This window comes from Lethenteron reissneri, chromosome 53 (assembly GCF_015708825.2).
Source record: "Lethenteron reissneri isolate LAM-NWPU_2019-01 chromosome 53, ASM1570882v1, whole genome shotgun sequence".
Classification (NCBI taxonomy): domain Eukaryota; kingdom Metazoa; phylum Chordata; class Hyperoartia; order Petromyzontiformes; family Petromyzontidae; genus Lethenteron; species Lethenteron reissneri.
Window position 1 is genome coordinate 11,095,388 of NC_083831.1, and position 21,109 is coordinate 11,116,496.

The 21,109-nt window shown below is 54.2% G+C and overlaps 1 protein-coding gene across 1 annotated transcript in view; it reads left to right on the forward strand.

The window, feature by feature from the left end:
• LOC133356219 (ryanodine receptor 2-like) overlaps positions 1-21,109 on the forward strand; it is an 88,388-nt gene that overhangs the window by 49,227 nt on the left and 18,052 nt on the right. Inside the window, exons 16-32 of the mRNA XM_061573595.1 lie at positions 2,843-2,938; positions 4,099-4,217; positions 4,879-5,012; positions 5,628-5,869; positions 6,577-6,769; positions 7,273-7,489; positions 8,405-8,509; positions 9,534-9,637; positions 10,393-10,476; positions 11,677-11,836; positions 13,503-13,650; positions 14,138-14,349; positions 15,288-15,462; positions 16,873-17,081; positions 19,027-19,520; positions 19,823-19,958; positions 20,538-20,698. Coding sequence (XP_061429579.1) covers positions 2,843-2,938; positions 4,099-4,217; positions 4,879-5,012; positions 5,628-5,869; positions 6,577-6,769; positions 7,273-7,489; positions 8,405-8,509; positions 9,534-9,637; positions 10,393-10,476; positions 11,677-11,836; positions 13,503-13,650; positions 14,138-14,349; positions 15,288-15,462; positions 16,873-17,081; positions 19,027-19,520; positions 19,823-19,958; positions 20,538-20,698 — 2,989 coding nt within the window. The remainder of the gene's footprint in view (positions 1-2,842; positions 2,939-4,098; positions 4,218-4,878; positions 5,013-5,627; positions 5,870-6,576; positions 6,770-7,272; positions 7,490-8,404; positions 8,510-9,533; positions 9,638-10,392; positions 10,477-11,676; positions 11,837-13,502; positions 13,651-14,137; positions 14,350-15,287; positions 15,463-16,872; positions 17,082-19,026; positions 19,521-19,822; positions 19,959-20,537; positions 20,699-21,109) is intronic.

Here is a 21,109-nt window from a genome sequence, read left to right on the forward strand (position 1 = left end):
GCCGCCGCTGGCGAGGATGGACCAGAGTTTGCGTGATGGCGAGACAAGGTTTTAGCTCGGCATGGCAAATGATCGGCGGAAAATTGACCCCTGTGCTGAGAGGGTTCTGCGCTGGCTTGGCTCGGATTTGCCAGTGGAAAAAATGGTCCAGGGGCAGCTTAACATGAGGACGTGACTCTGGCCACTCCCTCTGCAGCAAGCCCCATCCCAATTCCTGGTTAGCTCCGCCCCCCCGAACACCCCCCCCACCCCACTTCATGATTCTACGAAGCAATCGTAGTTTCTACAAATCACTGAGCGGACAGATCGCATGACGGTCGAGTCCGTCTCTGTCGCAAGCAACCGATTGCGCAACCAGCCGCGTGCGCAGACATCTGCACGCATTTAACACGTGGCAGGCTTTTCGCGACCAATATCGTTCGTAGTAAAGTTTTTTTGGGTTAGATCGCGCAAGCGTAAATGTTGTGCCGTAATCCCTCCACAGCCCGACACAGCCAGCAAGGTTTGCCACGTAAACAACTCGCCAACCGGTTACTACTTCAGCCCACTCACGCACCGGCTGCGCGCGTGAAGCGCGCGGCCCGGGCTTGCATGCGAGCGACCTCTCGGGTATCGACCCTGGCTCGAGATACCTTTTTTGATCGCCTCCATTTAGCGGTGGAAACGGGATCCACGCGGAGATGGCTTTAGTGGTGGCTCACTCAGCCTCGGCCGGGCCGTCGGGGGAGAAGGGCGCACCATTAACCAGGCGCGCATCGCCCACCCACCCCACACCACGACCACCACCACACCACCACCCACCTCCCAGGGGGCCTCTAAATGTGGACGGGTCTCACGTTCTCCCGGCGACCCGAGCAGGTGCCCGTGGCATCGGGTTTCCTTGTGCGCGGCGCAGAGAGTCGGCTAAAACCAACGCCGCCTCCGCCACCGCCGTGGTTCACGTCCCAGGCGGCAGCGGTTGGCAGCGCCGGTGACGGGGAACGCGGTGGGAATGTTCCGGCAGGACGAGGGCACCCACCCCTCCATGCCGTGGCGGGCCAGGAGGGTTCTAATCGGATCTCTGACCGCGCTTCAGTCGCGCCGGTTGGCGGCTATCGGTGAGGGTGGGAAGTGTGGGACGTGCGGCATAGTCGCGGAGCCACACGGTGGATTTTCTTGCTGCCCTAACACCTCCGCTGGCCCACCTTTCGTAGTCTTGGGGTTGTGGCATGCCTACAACACCTGTGGCATGCACAGGTGGTCCCTTGGCCAAGCATTGTCCAGGCAAAAGAGGGCGGACGAGCTCAGAGAGCATCGCGGGTGATATCGTCACCGCGTATCATCGTCGTCACCAGTCTAGAATTCGCCCACCATTGCAATAATAATAATAAAAGTACTTTTATTTTATATAGCGTCACATGTAGCGAATTGAAACTCAAAGCTCTGTACGTCGCAAAGAGCATCAACGATGGTGCGAGACACAACGTAGAGACACAACAGGAACACTCTACAGGGTGCTTAAAATGTATTCCTTAACGCTTCTAAGAATAGCACAATAAATGTGCTTTCTCCGGGCCCTGGAGACGACCTGGAGAAGATTCCAGGCAATGCGTTGGCAATGATGGCGAACAAGTGGAGACTCTGACTTTTTGAAGCGATTAACATACATTTGTTATTATGTTACAGTATTTATCCGTTCTTTTACTATTAAAAACGATAGTCCCATATAAGTGTTAAAATGTTTTGAAGCAACCTGTACAGATGGTGTACGGAGGCAAACGCGACACCAACCAGGCTGAGTGACAGCCAAACATCGGCAGAACTCCAGGGAACAATTACAACAACAACAACGACGACTACGATAGTTTGATTCCACAAAGGGTCATCCATGCAAACGGCAACCCTCACAATTAGGGAACAGCTGTGATGTATCCTCATAGTCAGGGAACGGTGCAGGCCATTCGGGCTCGCAGCCCCTTACCTGATTGGGGTAACGGTCGGCTACAGAGGGGGGAAGTGAAAATTGGGAACACGGTGAGGGAGATGGGGGGGGGGGGGGGTTATTATTGTTCTCAACAGTCAGGCATTTGAACTTTGGTGTGACCAGAAACTGGAGGCTAGCTGAGCGAAGGAGTCCCGAGATGGGCGTCTAGACCTGGGTAGGCACAGAGCCCGCCGGGGGCCTCGGGATGGAGTGGACGACTGTGAGTGCCGATCGGTCTCCAACCCGACCCACCAAGGTGGCGAGATGTTAACTACCTCGCCTGGTATGCAGGAGGTCGTGGGTTTGATCCGGACCCTGACGCCTGCTGGATATTTGGAGTTTGCATGGTGGCGAGATGTTAACTATCTTGCCTGGTACGCAGGAGGTCGTGGGTTTGATCCGGACCCTGACGCCTGCTGTATATTTGGAGTTTGCATGTTTTCCTCCGTGGTCGTGTGGAATTTTCTCCGGTTTTGAGAATCAACATCATGCGTTTAGTGTAATTTGGGCTGCTATAAATTTCGACTTCGTTGAGCGATCATTTGCGGCCACGTCGTTTGTGAAAACTAGCTATACAGCTCAGTGTGGCTTTACCTGGTAAAATTAAAGTTTAGACCCACGATCAGCACGATTTTGACGCCAGTTTCAAGATACGCGCACGAATTAGCGTTTGTAAAGCTGAGTTTAGGAAGGGTGGTGGTGGGGCGGGGGGTTACGTTGGTGGTATGTTCCACCTCACCTGCCCACTCACGCGAGTAACGGGGCCCATCGTGAGACGTTTTCCATCTTCTCTGCCCTTTCAAATATTAATTTATCGAGTTGAAATCCATCACCATTTTTCCGCCCGCACCCCCCCCTCCCCACTTCGTGTTCCCACAGCTGCCCTCATCCGGGGCAACCACGGCACCTGCGCGCAGTTCTCCAACTCCCTCGACTGGCTCATCAGCAAGCTGGACCGGCTGGAGGCATCTTCCGGTGAGGGGGGCCTCACCCGCTGGCCCCGACGCCCGCGTTTCCGTCCGTCCGCTCTTGCCGCGTCGGCGGCCCCAGCACGCCGCTTTTACCGACCGCGGTAACCGAGGGGCACCGTTAAGATGCCGAGCGGCCACCGATAAGGGGAGCGCCACTGAAGGGCCGAGCTTTAAACAGAGCTGGTGCGTTTGATGAGCACGTTCACGTGAATCGAGCGACGGATGTGAGAGACATTGAGCGAGCGAGGCCCTGCAACCTCGCTCCGCTCAACAGACGTGTCCGCTCCTCGTATCCGTGCCGTTTGTTGCTGGCCACTGGGCGTTGTGGGATTTTGCTCGGAGCATGTTCTCACAATGACGCCGTGGCAGCGTGTGACGTCATCGCATTGGTCGCCAAGGGCAATCAATCCTTTTAGCTCCGGGTTGTTTGTTCTACCAATCCCTTCCAACTAAGTCGCTAATTAGCAACGCGACCTTACACTCAAGTTGAACTCGCGCTGCGTCGTCTCGACGAGAGTTATCGTGGCCCCCACGTTACGGGCGGACTGACGGATGGCCTGCATTCGAACGCAGTATCTCGGCGGAATAACCTCCGAGCCACCTGGCCACTTCCTTCGTGAACTGTGGGTTTATAATTGTTGGGGCTGGTTGCCCTCTAGTGTCGTGGTTAGCGCCACGCTGCGCTACGAGCCCGGCGAGCCGAATTCGATTCCCGCTCACGGCCAACACCGGTGACGATTATCTGAACCGGTCATGGGCCTCCCCGAGGTCGACTCAGCCGCAAATACGTACCTGGTGTGGTGTGTAAACATCGCCACTAGGGCAACAAAAGCGGCCGGGCATGGTGCTGGCCACCCAAACCCTAGTATGATGTGTCGGCCTTCATAGGTGCTCGCTAATAGCACTTGCCCAACAGTCTGTTAAAGGCTACACGGGGGAATCTTTGTCTTTGAGTGGGTAGGGCGATCTTGGGTGGGGTGATTTAACATCTGTTGATTCGGGGAGAGGGTAGGGATTCGGGGTGAACGGTAGGTCCTGATGCTTGTCATACTACTTCCTCGTACACCATGCCGGCCTACGCAGGTGCTCGCTTAAAATCGTTTGGCCAAACCTTCCGTTGAAGGCTGTCCGGGCGGGGGCGGGATCGTCGTTGTCTGTGTGCAGGTATCCTGGAGGTGCTGCACTGTGTCTTGCTGGAGAGCCCCGAGGCTCTGAACATCATCAAGGAGGGACACATCCGTTCCATCATCTCCCTGCTGGACAAGCACGGACGCAACCACAAGGTGTGCACCTCCGCACCGGCGGTTTCCCTCCACACCAGCGGGGCCCTCAGTGGCAAACAGTTGGGGGGGGGGGGCAGGATGGAGCCGAGATATGTTAAGCTGAGACAGAGATGTAGTGAGATGAGAGAGGATGTGGACAACAGACATGAGATGGAGAAGAGGTGAGAGTTACGGGAGATGCAGAAGAGAGAAGGGGAGAGATGGAGTGAGATGAGAGAGGATGTGGACAACAGACAGGAGATGTAGCGAGATGAGAGCGAAGGGTAGATGCAGAAGAGAGAGGGAGAGATTCGGTGAGATGAGAAAGATGTAATCAACAGATGGAGATGTAGCGAGGGGAAGGACTGCAAACTAAACACAAAAAAACAGTTCTAAAGAAATGAGTTTTCAATCTAGATGATGATTTAAAAGCTCATAGCTCCGATGGCTTCCTAACATCGGAAAGAAGAGCGTTCCAGACGGCCGCAGGAGCACACCTGAAAGTTATGAGCCAAAAGCGAGCATCAGCGGAGTTCGCGTGATGATGGTTTAGCAAAGGTATCGCGGTTCATTCGCGATGAGTGCGACCTTCCGAAAACACGCGACTGGAAGTCGAGTAGTTGCCTTGACGACGAGCAAATATCGCCGGCTGGTTGACCACGGCGTTTTGCGTGGCGCGCAGATTCTGGACGTGCTCTACTCGCTGTGCGTGTGCAACGGCGTCGCCGTGAGAGCAAATCAGAACCTCATCTGCGACAACCTGCTCCCCGGCAGAGACCTGCTGCTGCAGACGCGGCTCGTCAACGACGTCACCAGGTGTCACTCGCAATCGCTCTCGAGTTGCTTCGTTCACTCACCCATGAACTCATTCGCTCGCTCAGCAAACTCATTTATATTCGCTCCTGCACCCACTCTTTCACTCGCTCACCCACTTCGTGCATTCACTTACTCACCCAGTCATTCATTCACTCACTCACTCACTCATGAATTCACTCGCACATTAATTAGCTCATTCATCAATGCACTCACCCACATGCATTTATTCACTGACTGACAACATGTATTCCCTTGCTCCAGGGCCTATGCCAACCACGCTATGCAACTGTAAAAAGATCTACACATCCCATCAGCGGTTTTTTTCCCTTCTCAACACAAGCAAACTCTGCACCGGTTCCGACATTCAGTGCCTCATCAGCACAGTCAGGCTTGCTTGAACCTAATTATTTTGTATTTTTTACGTGGTGGGACAAATATGGGAATGAGCGCGAATTCTCGGCTCATTGATCTGCTACTCGTGCTGTCCGCAACGACGCTCAGGATTGATTAGATTCGACTTTTGATGACCAACTTTCATTGAAGAGCCGAACGACCACGAGCACCACTTAACTGTCCCACACTCCCCCCTTAACCCCCTCCCCCACCGGGGCTCAGCATGCGCCCCAACATCTACCTGGGCATCTGCGAGGGCACGTCGCAGTACAAGAAGTGGTACTACGAGATGGTGGTGGACTACGTGGAGCCGTTCGTCACCAACGAGCCGACGCACCTGCGCGTCGGCTGGGCCACGACGGAGGGCTATGCTCCGTACCCTGGTGGCGGCGAGGGCTGGGGCGGCAACGGCGTGGGCGACGACCTCTACTCGTACGCCTTCGACGGCCTCCACCTGTGGTCCGGTGAGCCGTGCACGACGGGGCGTTAAAGCCGCTGGGAATCGGGCGGCGGGCCGCCGTCGGCTCTCCGCGAATAAAAACCGCGGCGGTCTCTGCGATCCGCTGGGGTGTTCGCGATTACCACGGCGGTCTCCATGATTCCGCTGGGGTGTTCGCAATTCTGCTGGGGTCTCCGTGACTCCCACGGCGGTCTCTGCGATCCGCTGGGGTCTCTGCGATTCTGCTGGGGTCTCTCTCCCCTTTGGTCGCGAGGATTTTTCTCTGGGCCCCTCCGATTTTCCCCTCCACATTTAGAATCGACGTGTGGTTAGCGTATTCGGCTGCTATACATTTCTAGACGATCATGACCCACTTCGTTGGGCTATCGTTTGTGATCGCCAGGCCGCTTCTGAGCTACGTAGCTCAGTGGGCCCTTGCCTAGTAAAAAACTATAATTATTTTAGTATGGGTCTCGCTGAGTATGGGACTCTGTGGGTCTCTGGATCTCCATGGGTCTCTGTGAGTCTCTATGAGTCTGTAGAAATGTGCATTTAGAATATCTGGTTGCTATAGATTTCACACGATCATAAGCCACTTTGTTGGACTATCGTTTGTGATAGCCAGGCCGCTTCTGAAAAAAAAGAGTTACACAAGCTTCAGTGGGAGGACCCTTATCTGGTCAAATAAAATAAAATAGTTTAGAGTCACGACGGCCTTCCGCGCTTCCACAGGTCGCATCGCCAAGCCCGTGGGCTCGCCGGGCCAGCACCTGCTGAGCGCGGATGACGTGGTGAGCTGCTGCCTGGACCTCAGCATCCCCAGCATCTCGTTCCGTATCAACGGGCACCCTGTGCAGGGCATGTTCGAGAACTACAACACGGACGGGCTCTTCTTCCCCGTCGTCAGCTTCTCCGCTGGCATCAAGTGAGCGGTTTTTGTTTGCGCATTGGTTTTTCTTTTTTTTTGGCACGTTGGGGTTTTGGCGCATTGGGGTTTTGGCTCGTTAGGGGGTTGGCACGTTGGGATTTTGGCGCATTGGAGTTTGTTTGGCGCGTTGGGGTTTTTGCACGGTCGGGTTTTTTCTACGCCTTCCGTTCGATGATGTCGCGCCGTCGATTCGGCTGCCGAAATTTTTGGGTTGCAGCTTAGCGGTTTTTAAGTGTTTGTCTACGCCGGGTGGTGGAGGGCCTTACAACACAAACTTTGGCCGAACCCCTCAAATATTTTGCGTTTAACTGCATGTGCTCGCGCACAGTCATTTTTACAATCCATGATGATGACGACGATGATGACGATGATGATATGTTGACGATGACTGTGATGATGACTTTGACGATGACTGCGATGAGATGGTGAAGATGAACATTGCCTCTCCACGCGCGCGCACACACTCACACGCGTGTCCCCCCCCAACTCCCCCCTTGCAGGGTGAGGTTCCTCCTGGGTGGCCGTCACGGCGACTTCCGCTTCCTGCCGCCGCTGGGCTACGCTCCCTGCTTCGAGGCGCTGCTGCCGCGGGAGCGCATGCGCGTGGAGCCCATCAAGGAGTACAAGCACGACCACGACGGCGTGCGCGACCTGCTGGGGCCCACCTTCTCGCTCAAGCAGGACGCCTTCACGCCCGTGCCCGTCGACACCACGCAGGTTGGAAGGCCCTCTTCTCCAGCGTTCCCGCTGCCCGGCTCTCTGACTCTCCGGCTTTCTGGGTCTCCAGTTCTCCGATTTTCTGGTTCTCTCACTCTGTCTTTTCTGCTCTTCAATCTCGTGCTCTCAGGCTCTCTGGCTCCCCTGCTCTCCTATTATCTGGCTCTCTGTCTCTCCCACTCTCTGGCTCTCCCACTCTCTGGCTCTCCCACTCTCTGTCTCTCCCACTCTCTGTCTCTCCCACTTTCTGGCTCTCCTCCGGACGTCCTCTGGCTCTCCGGCCATCGGCGTGAGTGTAAATACGAGCGACGTGTGAATCAGAGAAGGGAGACTCACGCTGCGTGCAGTGAGTCCCCGCGACTCAACCCTGGATGGTTTCTACCGGAGATGTGAATCTTCCTTTGGAAACCCTCAGTTTATTTCTCGAGCAGAATTGGCCAAGTGAAGGCTCACTGGCAGGAGGTCACGGGACAGATCCAGGTACTGTGGGTTGACTGACTGAGATCGCTGGCAGATGCACCAGCCGTACTTCCCCACACTCATACAAAGACATCCCCGTATGGCCTTAACAGGCTGTTGGGGCAAGTGCTGTTAGCAAGCACCTATGAAGGCCAGCACGGCACACGAGGGGGTGGGTGGCCAACACCACGCCCGGCCGCCTTTGTCTTTCCAGTGGTGATGTTAACACACCACACCAGGTACTCAATTGAGGCTGAGTCGACCTAGGGGAGGACCGGTTCAAATAATCGCCACAGGGTGTTGGCCGTGAGCGGGAATCGAACCCGGGTCACCAGGTTCGTAGCGCAACGCGTTAACCGTTACACTACCACTCACACACACACACGTTCACACAAACACGCGCACACACACAAGCGCACGCACAAACGTCGTTGTCGTCATTGTCGTTGTTTGAAGATTGTGCTTCCCCCAAACCTGGAGCGCATCCGAGACAAGCTGGCGGAGAACATCCATGAGCTGTGGGCTACGACCAAGATCGAGATCGGGTGGACCTACGCAACTGTGAGCCGAGCAGCACACCCGATCAATCACGGACATCATCAGCATTCAAATTTAAATGTGTAATTCTAGGACATTCGCGTTCCATAATTGTTATGCAAATTGCATGGCTCAAAGTAACTTGTAATTTGTATGAAGATGACACGAGACATTGGCCATTTGTATATGATCACTTTTTTCCCGTCAATAATTTGATTATATTTTGCCCATCTCTGCGTCCATACGAGGGGGTGGGTGGGTGGCTGGCACCACACCCGGCCGCCTTTTTTTTTTATCTCTGTACCGCACCTCCGACTGGCACGGTTGGCTACGTACGGTGCGAACGAATTTTAAACGTACATGCGTGCAGTGGCGATGTTTGCACATTGCACCAGGTATTCAGTTGAGGCTGAGTCGACCTAGGGGAGGGCCCGGACATGTTCAGATAACAGTCACTGGTGTTGGCCGTGAGTGTGAATTGAACTCAGGTGGCCGGGTTCGTAGCGCTCCCCTTCTATACACGCACATATGCACATATCATACCAGAGGATACTTAGTGACTTTCTACTGAGTTGACTGCTGTCTTCAAGATGAATCCTTGGTTTCTGGAGTTGAGAAGGAGAGTGTGTGGCGAGGGACAGTTAGGAGAGTGTGGAGCGGAGCAGAGGGAGATGAGAGGAGAGAGATAAGAGAGTGCGTGGAGGAGAGCAGAGGGAGGTGAGAGGGGATAGATAGGAGAGTGGGTGGAGGGGAACAGAGGGAGATGAGTGGGGAGAGGTAGGCAGGGGACGAGTCGACAGAGGACCACGAAGCTGGTGCGTGGCTATCTTCACAATCGATTGGATCGGGAGCTTGCGGGAGGGATGCGGAATCGTGGGGGCAACGCGGCCCATGTCCACCGGTGGCGGGTGATGGTGGGAGTCCTCCCCGCTCCGTCGTGGTCGTTGCCATCGTCCGGAGTGCGGGCGGCGAGGAGTTTGCGGGAAACGTCAGCCGCCGCCATCGTCTATCTCCCGCCTCGAGCCGCCCGTTTCTGTCTGGCGCGCAGGCCAGGGACGATAACCGGCGCCTGCACCCGTGCCTCGTCGATTTCCACAAGCTGCCCGAGCCGGAGCGCAACTACAACCTGCAGATGTCCACCGAGACCCTCAAGTGAGGCCCGACACCGCGGGTCTGGAGTTGACGCACCTTCGTTTCTTCACGTGCTGATTTTTTTTTGTGCGTGTTTTAGTTTGTTGTCCTTCGCCCGCACACCTTCGATTGGCACGGTCGGCTACGTACGGCGCGAAAGAAATTCAACGTGCATAGGAAGGCGTTGCATTGTACAGCTGAGATGCTTTGAGAGGGAGGAAAGGCCGACTGAGCTGTATAGCTCTTTTTTGAGAAGGGACCTGGACACAAGTGATAGCTCAGCAAAGTGGCTTATCACCACGTGGAAATGTAGAGCAGGCAAATACTCTGATAGCGTGATGTTGATCCTATAACGTGGAGGGAAAACATCTCCTAGCTACCGTGATGATGATGAGAGAGAGAGAGACGCCGCACACTCCAAATATATAGCAGGCGACAGGGTCGGGATCGAACCCACGACCTCTTGTATACCAGGCGAGGTAGTTAACATCTCTTAGCCACCGTGATGATGATGAGAGACACGCAAACTCCAAATATACAGCAGGTGTCAGGGTCGGGATCGAACCCACGACCTCCTGTATACCAGGCGAGGTAGTTAACATCTCCTAGCCACCGTCATGATGATGAGAGAGAAAGAGAGACGCCGCACACTCCAAATATACAGCAGGCGACAGGGTCGGGATCGAACCCACGCCTCCCGCGTACCAGGCGAGGCAGTCAACATCTCGCCAGCACGCCGTGACGCATGTGGCCGCTGTGCCCGGTGCCCCCCGCAGGACTCTGCTGGCGCTGGGGTGCCACGTGGGCATGGGGGACGAGCAAGCCGAGTCGAAGCTCAAGCGCCTGCGGCTGCCCCGCAAGTAACCGCCGCACCGTCGAGAGCCGTCGGACGCCCGCGCCGCCCTCCTTGCCGCTCCCAGTGTTTTTTGTCTTTTCTTTCTTTGTTATATGCGGTGTATATTTGTGCGTGATGTATAAATAGGGTGATGTGTATGCGGCTGCGTCGCACAGCGACCTCCGATTGGCACGGTTGTTGGACCGTACGTGCACACATACGCGCGTGTGCACGTCGCTGCCCAATCCGCCAACGCGCGCGTGTGCATGCAGAATGGGGATGTTTTCCGCCAGCTAATGGGTGTCTGTGAGACGAGTGGGCGGAAACCGGAGCACCACGGAGAAAACTCGCTCGTTATATGCACACATATACATGATCCATCTTCTTGGTTCTTTCGGTAAAGTCACGTATAAAGTTTTACCGAAAGGACCAAGAAGATGAATCCCTGCAGTCACAAAAGCTTTAAATCGAAAAATAAGATGATCCAATCGCAGCTATTGGGATATACATTGTCCCGGCCATTGAGAAATCGATTGATCCAACTTTTGAGACATCCATTATTTTGTATGTTTGTCTAATCGATGTTCCAGCTGCTTGTTTCTAAAGTCATTGTCCCAGATAGTTGTGCGTCCATTGTGTAAGTCTCTGAGATACGTAGATAGGTTCAAATAAATTAACAAAAACTACGACGTTTCGATCGCAATGCAAGCGGTCGTCATCAGGTGGAACTAAATTTGAGACAGAGACAAAACACAGACACGGAGACACACAGACAGACACACAAGCACAGAGAGAGACAACACAGAGACACACAGAGAGAGACACACACAACATAGACGCACAGAGATCCAATGCCTCTGTGTCGAGGCCTTAAATAGAGAGAGAGGGGGAGGTGGGGCAGAAACGTCGTATTCTATTATTATTATTAAATGTATTTTCTTTCTACGTGACTTTACCGAAATAACCAAAGAGTGAATATTCACTTTACTTGATTGTTAGTATTATTTTTTCTATCTACGTGACTTTACCGAAATAACCATAGACTATGAATTCCTGCAGTCACGAAAGTTTTCAGTCAAAATTCAAACTATATATTGTTCTAGATACCTAACATTGCATTGCTCTGTATATTAAGACATCAATTCACGCGGCAATGACGTAGATACCCACCGTGATTCTGTTCGCTGGCATGCGTTGCCGTTGCCCCCCCCCACGTCCCGCGTAGCTACTCCATGGAGAGCGGCTACAAGCCGGCGCCCTTCGACCTCAACCACGTGAAGCTGACGGCCGGCCAGGAGGCCATGGTGGACAAGCTGGCGGAGAACGCCCACAATGTGTGGGCCCGCGACCGCATCCGCCAGGGCTGGACCTACGGCATCCAGCAGGTGAGAGCCCTCCCTCACTCACTCACTCCCTCACTCACTCCCTCACTCACTCACTCCCTCACTCACTCCCTCACTCACTCACTCCCTCTCCACCCTCCCTCTCCTCAATGCCCTCTCCTCCCTACCTCTCCTCCCTCACTCCCTCACTCCCTCACTCCCTCCCTCTCCTCAACTCCCTCTCCTCTCTACCTCTCCTCCCTCACTCCCTCTCCTCCCTCCCTCTCCTCAACTCCCCCCCTATCCTCCCTCCCTCTCCTCCCTCCCTCCCTCTCCTCCCTCCCTCTCCTCAACTCCCCCCCTATCCTCCCTCCCTCTCCTCAATGCCCTCTCCTCCCTACCTCTCCTCCCTCCCTCCCTCTCCTCCCTCTCCTCAACTCCCCCCCTATCCTCCCTCCCTCTCCTCAACTCCCCCCTATCCTCCCTCCATCTCCTCCCTCCCTCTCCTCCCTCTCCTCTCTCTCATCCCTCCCTCTCCTCAACTCCCTCCCTCTCCTCCCTCCCGCCTTCCTTTTTTTTTACAATCAGAAGAAACCAAACAAATGCTTGGTCATTAGGCACTTTGTTTCGTTCATCAAGTCGTGTTTTTGTTAACACGTTTTCCCATGTGTCATGAATCTCATTGTGTACTTTGTTCACAGACACAAACAAAAAAAAAGCCTCCCCCCGCTCCCCTGCATGATAAATAATTGTGAGTTTGGCTGTCGCTTAGGGGGCAGCAGTGAAACGGAGAGACGCCTCTCACGATTCACCACCCCAAGGGCGCCCGCGCGCTTCCACGCTTTGACGCGGATTTATAGATGCGTCGTTGGCAGGGCGGGAAGCGTCGCTGGAAGGGATGATGAAGGGACGACGGCCGATGGTCGAGACTAGCAACGGAGTGGCAACCAAAGGAGGGAACGCCCCCCAGAGGCTGTGTTGTACGAGCTGACTTAGTGCTGCTTGGAAGCAAGTCATCAAATAATACATCGTCTAAATGCATGCCGCTGCAGGTCACCATACTTCAGTAGGGATTACCGTTGGTTATTTTAGTACACACAATCGACAGGAGGTACAAGAGCAATGGGCTTGCATAATGTGCATGCGTAATGCGCGTTGATTACCATTTAAATAACCCAACCGGCAATGGATACCCATTGTAATTTATATAAATCATTAATCCTCCCACCCCACATCGCTGAAGAAGTGCTCACAAGTGATGTCATCACAAATCTGGTTGTTGCCTCATGAAACGAGTTGTAATTACTGGCGAAAAGTCGTACTCAGATTGTAAATGTTGTGGCTTTGCTCTCCAACACACCGGTGTGCTGTACTAGTGACGAATTGGCCACGTTCTGTTTACGGGAATAAACCTTACTAGTTGGCTGTGTCGGGTGGTGGTGGGTTTAATATTCACGCAATCTAACCCAAAGACCTGTATTATGTACGAACTGGATGTTTATATACTCGCCCATTCCGTGCTCGCTGTGCGCGTGTCACTTGATTCCCCGTGGACACCTTTGCAAAACGAGACGTTCCAGCTTCAGCGAATAACCACGTAAAATATTTTAACCCCCCCAAAAAATCAAGTTTAAAGTAGGCGATCGCAACATTTAGCGCCTATCCGAGCGACTCGGTCGACACTAATCGTCCCGGCGCTGCTGCCTGACCCGCGGTGACCCCAACGCAGGACATCAAGAACAAGCGCAACCCGCGACTCATCCCGTACGCGCTGCTCGACGAGAGGACCAAGAAGTCGAACAAGGACAGCCTTCGCGAGGCCGTCCGCACGCTCATCGGCTGCGGCTACGTCATCGAGCCGCCCGACCAGGATCCCGGTCAGTGCCGCCTGCTCAGAACATTGCAGTTATTTACAAAACCCAAGAGCGCCACGTTTCTTCCATCGAGCTGTCGCCAGTGCACTAATGTGATCATCTTCAGGAGTTGAGGCTTTGGCCACGCACTGCTGGCGGGCATCTTCAGGAGTTGAGGCTTTCACCACGCACTGCTGGCGAGCATCTTCAGGAGTTGAGGCTTTGACCACACACTACTAGCAGGCATCTTCAGAAGTTGAGGCTTTGACCACGCACTGCTGGCGGACATCTTCAGGAGTTGAGATTTTGGCCACGTACTGCTGGCGAGCATCTTCAGGAGTTGAGGCTTTGGCCAGGCACTGCTGGCGGGCATCTTCAGAAGTTGTAATTTTGGCCACGCACAACTGGAGTTGTTGTAGATCCCCGCAGTCGTGCCTGGTAACAGCGTGAGAGAAGAAATGCTCGACACGTTGATCGGATGGAATTTTTTTTCCGTCCGCGGTTACTGCAGCGCTGCTGGCCGAGACCGCCGGGAGCAGCCACCCTGACAAGATGCGGATCTTCCGGGCGGAGAAGTCCTATGCCGTGATGGCGGGGAAGTGGTACTTTGAGTTCGAGGCGGTGACGGCCGGGGACATGCGCGTGGGCTGGGCCCGGCCTGACGTGCCCTCGGGCCACGAGTTGGGGGCCGATGCGGAGGCCTTCGTTTTCGACGGCTTCAGGGTAAATACTTTGTTGTCACAATAGGTTTTGCCCTTTCTGGAAATAGAACAGGCGTTAAGATGTTTAAACACCCAACAGAATCCGTTTTCAAGGAATCATGTGTGCATTCACTGTTTTATTGGCAGAAGGGGTAAAACCAATTCTTATATTTTGATACTGGCAAAGGAGGTCCCATAATGTAGCTGCTCACCCCGAGCTATAAATGCCCCGATTGTCTTTGTGCTGTTCGCCTTTTGGCGTTTTCTGGTCGAACACTTTGAGACTAGGCTCTAAAGAAAGCTGTGCCTGGTGTGGACCAATCAGTTTCAAAGACAGTGCATATACTACCAGAGCATAGCAAATGCTTTGTTGTTATGGAATGTGGTTTCCATTCACAGTGGTTGTCCTGGTCAATGCTGTGTTTGTGTTATTAGCACTCGTTGTACACGTAAAGTGATTGCCACAAATGAACCACGGTGCCTTGCCGGTCATCATCGCAGCAGCGGCTTTTGGCTAACCGTCGAACAAAGACGGTCGCCGCATCGCGTGGCGCTTTCAGATGCGCTTCTGCGGCCGTCTGGAAGGCTCTTCCTTCTGATATTAGGAAACCACTGGAGCTATGCGCTTCTAAATCTAGATTAAAAACTAATTTCTTTAGAACTGCTCTTTGTGTTTAGTTTGTTGTCATTCCCCCGCACCTCCGATTAGCACGGTTGGCTACGTACGGTGCGAAAGAAGTTCAACATACATACATGAAACCCGTAAAAACACTACGCACCATTTGTTTCACTCGCGTTAAAATATCCCGTGATAAAATTGTGTGTCGGCGTCATGGTCCTAATCTGCAAAATATAAAAAAATAGCTCACAAATGACCCAATTTGGATATTATACACTCGCAAGGTTCCCGGCCGCTGTGGTTTCAAGACCTTCCCCTGTTCCTGCTTGCGCGCGGCATAGGCCCAGCGATGGCACCTGGGCAGCGAGCACTTTGGCAGAGACTGGCAGTGTGGAGATATCGTGGGCTGCCTCATCGACCTCAACGACCGGTGCATGATGTTCACCATCAACGGCGAGGTGCTCCTCAACGACTCGGGCTCCGAGCTCGCCTTCCGTGACTTCGAGATCTCCGAAGGCAAGGGATTGTCCCCCTCCCCACAACGCCCCGGGGGAAGGGGGGGGAGTGGCAGCCAAGTCGATGTTACGTCATTTTCAAATTTAATGCGATGGGAAGCGTTGAAGCATTAGTTTTGTCCGTCTGTCTGTACCAAAATCTTAATTTTTATTGGAACAATCCGATGAGCTATTAAGCTCTTTTATTTAGAGATGTCCAGTAGGGGTGGGTCAGTTCCTATGATCACTGTTACATTATTTTTATAGCTTTATTTTGGTGATTTAGAAAACGTTTTGGTTTAGCCATATTGAAGTACAGAGTTAGCATGATAACTTTAATCTAAATTGTCTTATGGTTGTTATTGTTTGACTTGCATCCCTCTGGGATTTTTGCACACAGCGTTGATATACTGTGTTTTTTCTGGAAGACTTTGCTGTTTTTTCCTGGATTTTTCTGTTGTGCGTAGTCACTTTAAGATGTTTCTTGTTCATGTTTTTGTTTGTCGCGGTTGCACCCGATTCAAGAGCCGCATGGCTCACAGGGCTATACCTAATAAAAAATAAAAAACACAATAGGAGTGCAAGGTATAGGAAAGGTTAGCAAATCACGGTAAATCCTGTAAAAATTATGATCCAATAAGAACGCAATGTCTCGACATAGTTGCGCTGTTCCTGGGAATTTAGCCAACAATACCGACCAAGTTGATAGGAGCATCTCCCCAAAAGCGAAGCCTATGCGATGACGTCATTGCGAGTAACGTCATCTGGCTACGTCACGCGTCGCACGCCGTGCGACATCGGCTCGTTGCGCAGGCTCCGAGAGTGACGTCGCATTCGCTGAATTAAATGCTTGCAATGTTGTGGAAAGAATAAAACTCTCCGTGCGTACATCGCACTTGAGAGAGCCCGGTTTAAAACATGAGCAGCGGTTGAAACCCGGTTTCAAACCCAGGATTTGTCAGCGGCGCCAGCTCAGCACCCTGACCTCTGAGCGACCCGGCCAGCACGCCTCGCCTTCTCAGTTCACCCCTTTTCCCCGTTCCGAGACGCCTGTGGGTGGGGTCACGTTCACTGCCCAATCTCGGAACCTTGCGAGCGGCTCAGCGTTCATTTTATTTAGAGAGGCGTAGTGGCGCCGTTGTTTTTAAAGACATCGCACTGCACTCGCCGCAGAGAACCGTAGCGACACGACCGCCGCGCTCTACGATAGCCGGCACCAAACTGTGCCGCGCGCCCTCCCGCGTGGCCTTGCGGGAGCCTCGGTAGCAACGAAAGTTACTCTTTGATGTACATCATCCTGAACGGAACTGTAAGAAAAGACGACGATGTACACGTACGTCGTCGTAACGGGAACGGGTAAACGCCCGCCGACCCTTCATGTGCTTGCGTGTGTGCTTGCGTGTGCGTGTGTGCTTGCGTGTGCGTGCGACAGGCTTCATACCCGTGTGCAGCGTGGGGATGAGCCAGGTGGGGAGGCTGAACTTCGGCCGCAACGCGGCGACGTTCAAGTTCTTCACCATCTGCGGCCTGCAGGAGGGCTTCGAGCCGTTCGCCGTCAACATGCACCGCGACGTGCCCATGTGGTACACCAAGCGGCTGCCGCAGTTCCTGCCAGTGCAAGGCGACCACGAGCACTACGAGGTGCGGCCGGCTGGCAACGGTGCCCTGGGAGATGCCGAGGGTTTTTTTTTACTAAACTTAAGGTGTCAGTTTTGTTGACAGATAAAAGGGTAAAAAATCCAATTATCATATTTTTCTACTGGCAAATGAGGTTCCCCGAGCTCTCATACTCTGATGGTGCATTGTCTTTGAGTTGTGCGCCTTTTGGCGTCATCTGGTCCAACACCATGTGAGACTAGGCTCTAAGGAAAGCTGTCTCGGGTGTGGACCAATCAACTTCAAGGACAGCGCATACATTATCAGGGTTATGTTTTTTGTTTGCATTCCGACTGCAGGTATTGTGGTCTATGCAAACATGACTCCTTGTAAAAAAGGTGTCAGTTTTGTTTCCAGATAAAAGGATAAAAAAACAATTATCATAAAGTAAACTGTTTTAACTTTAACAGCTTGAAGGGCCCACTGGGCTATGCAGCTCTTTTTGCAAAAGCGGCGTGGCCACAAATGATAGCTCGAAGTGGCTTATCGCGTGGAATTTACAGCAGCCAAAATCTCTGAAAGCGTGATGTTGATTCTAAGGAAAAACAACCGTAGGATCCGGAGAAAAATTCACACGACCACGGAGAGAGAGACACACAAACTCCAAATATACAGCAGGCATCAGGGTCGGGATCAAACCCACGAACTCCTGTATACCAGGCGAGGCAGTTAAAATTTCGCCACCATTTTACTCCCTTGTACGATAAATAACGATTATAATAATGACGACGACGCTGACGATGATCATGATAGTCACGCCGTTTACTGGGAATGTGATAACGCACCCATCCGTGGATTTATGGTTGATTGGTATGCTTACAAATGACGTGCGCGAGAATCGATTATCTTTTATTTCATCGTCGTTGTGGTCGTCATCAGTCGTGGTCAATCCACTGCTGGATGAAGGCCTCTCTAAGTCTCCGGCACCTTTCGCGATCCCACGATGCAACGGTCCACCCAGCTCCTGCCTGCACGTCAACTCATTTCATCGCTCGGTCTCCTTGGTGGCTGTCCTCTCTGCCACCGTTTTTTCGTTTGGATCTGGAGTGCCTTTGCCGGCGGTCATCTGGCATGCTATTTGCGCGGTGATTTGATACCATCTTCAGTGGAGCTAATATTACATTTAAAATAAATACGGTTCACATTAGTGTACCGTATCGAAGAGAAAAAATAGAAACGCAATATTATTTATTTATTTCCATCCCTTTGTCCAGTGATCCACCGACGCTTGCCTCCACGGCATGGTCCAGTTAAATTCCACCACCTCGTGTCCCATCTGTCCTCTCAGCTCCAGATCCTCTTGTGGCCTTGTCTCAGCAGTCCCACCTCCTGGTCTGCATTACACCTCCCTCCCCTCATTCCACCGCCCCCCCCCCCCGCATCCACCGTCGACGGGGTGAGCTGGTCCGTTTACGTCAGGGGTGGGGAACGTCCGGCCCGCGGGCCGTATAAGGCCCGCAAAATCATTTAGTCTGGCCCTGCCAAGGCAACGGCACGACTCAAAATTCAATAAATCTAGGCGCTTTTTTCATAGCAACATAAATTAAATTTTGTATGGCCCACGAATATATGTTATAAATATCCAAATGGCCCTTGGCATTTTTCCCTACCCCTGGTTTACGTCCTCGCATGAGGCCCATTGAGCTCAGAATCTCTTTCTCATCATGGCGACCCGGCCAAAGCAGCCGATGTGGTAGCAAGCATCCCGTTAAACATGCAACGTCGGGGGCCAACGTTGGCCACGTGGTTGGAAACGTCGGGTCAACGTCGACCCAACGTTTCGCTTTTACGGGCTTCCTAGATGGGAAGGGAGAGTTCGCGGGGGTCGCCTTGGCCAGCTGGGATACGGCGCGTCCACGCAAGGCCCGCTGCGAAAGTGACCGAGACGCGTCGTTCCCCTCGCGTCTCCGCATCCGCCACCGCCCCCCAGGTGACGCGGATCGACGGGACGGTGGACAGCCCGCCGTGCCTCAAGGTCACCCACAGGACGTTCGGCACGCAGAACAGCAACAACGACCTGGTGTTCTTCCGCCTCAGCATGCCCGTGGAGTGCTACGAGGACTACAAGCCGCAGCTTGCCGGCCACCTCAACTCGCTCATGCAGGAGGAGGAGGTGGACATCGACATCGATTCCGAGTTCGAGGTGCTCAAGAAGACGGCTGCGCGTGGGAACCTGATCCAGCTGCCGTTCGGCTTTGCGTCGCCGCCGGGAGACAAGGACGCGGCGGCGGCGGCGGCTGCGGCGGCTGCCGCGTTGACCGGCGGGACTGCTTCTCCGCCGGTGGGGGCGGGAGGGGCTGGAGGAACGTCGGTGACGGGGTCGTCGCTCGCGCCGCCTACGCCGACCCCGACGGCCGAGTCGAGCGGTGGCAGCAGCAACAACAAGGACGCGGCGCAGGAGAAGACGTCGCGCCTCAAGCCTAAGTGCGTCGCCGAATTAGCGCAATTCCTATAATCACCACAATCGATGTAACAATCACACTACTGCTGCGGCAAATTCTCGCTGTGCGCGAGTTCTGGATTTGGCGAGTTTAGCATATTTGCGACCGAACCACGGCGTCGCGTTAGGTGGTCGACAGAAAGAGGCAAGGCGCGTGGGGTCGGTGGTAGCGAGGATTCCTCGATGATCGATCACGACCGGCGGCGGATCCGCTGACCTCCTCGGTTTGCCTGCCCCCTCCCCCCCCAACTGCCCCCCCCTCCCCATTCCCCCTTCGGCGTTTTAGGTTCCTCATGCGCCGGGGGAAAGTGTCTCAGGCGCAGGCGCCCGCGGCGCCGCCCATGCCCGTGCACACGCGGCTGCAGGAGGAAGTGCTGCCCGACGACCGCGACGACATGGAGACGCTCATGAGGACCACGCTGGTGCGTGACCTCTCGACCCCCGGTCGCCGCCCCCTGCCTAGGGACGCCACGGCGTCGAGGTGTTAACCAGCTCACCTGTTCCAAAGGAGGTCGTGGGTTCCGTTCTGACCCTGAAACCTGTTTTGGCTGCTCTAAATTTCATTGAGCTACCATTTGCGGCCAGGTCACTTCTGAAAGAGAGCTACATAGCTCAGTGGGCCTTACCTGGTAAAATATAAATATTGTCTAGTTTAGCCCGTGACTATGACATTTTAGCGTGTCGAGCAGTGGGAGCTCTGACAATGTCAAATCTCGGAAGCTTTTCACCGCGCGCTGCCGCGGGCATGTTCGGTAGTGCCTGGCGAAAGCTTGGGAGACGGATAACCTGGAAGGCCACACTCGGCCTGGGTGACTTGTGTTGTCCCAGTAGTGGGACCCTTACCCCGCTCCTAGAGAGTGATATCCCCGGGGTGGTGGCAGCCCCGTGTGTAACTGCTCTACAGTGGAACCTCCCCCATGTCCGTTCTCGCGAATGGCACTCACCCCAACAGTCTGTTAAAGCCATACTGGGGCTTTCTCTTTGTGTGGCTCGGCGAGCAGTACTACTACTCCGTGAAGATCTTCCCCGGCCAGGAGCCGACGGGCGTGTGGGTCGGCTGGGTGACGCCCGACTTCCACCAGTACGGGAAGACCTTCGACCTGGAGAAGGTGCGCAGCGTCATGGTGACGCTCGGTGACGACAAGGGCAAGGTGAACACCAGGTAGGGCCGCGCGCCGCGGGGCGACGGTGGGTTTCTCACGAGGCCCAGGAGCGTGGAGAGCCGCGCGTTTAAACAAACATTGCGCCGGCCAGAGCGGCGTGCCCCGGGGAGCTACGACCACGGGCCCGAGAGCGGCGGTCGTTCACCGCTTGTCCGCGGTTCGTGCCACGGGGCCTCCCCCTGTTAATGCTGCGGTCGTGTTAACCGTACAGCGGTGTTCCCCGTGGGCCACTGGCGGCCGGCAGCTCCCTGGTGGCCTTTAGTGCGGCCGCTGACGTGCGGGCCCCCCGACGAGACACAACATCTGAAAACACCCCCTATCATCATCGTCGTGCTGCTGTCAAACCCCCAGTGGTTTGAAATATGTGGCGGCCCTCACACACTGATGATGTCTTATCGGCGAAAGAGGCC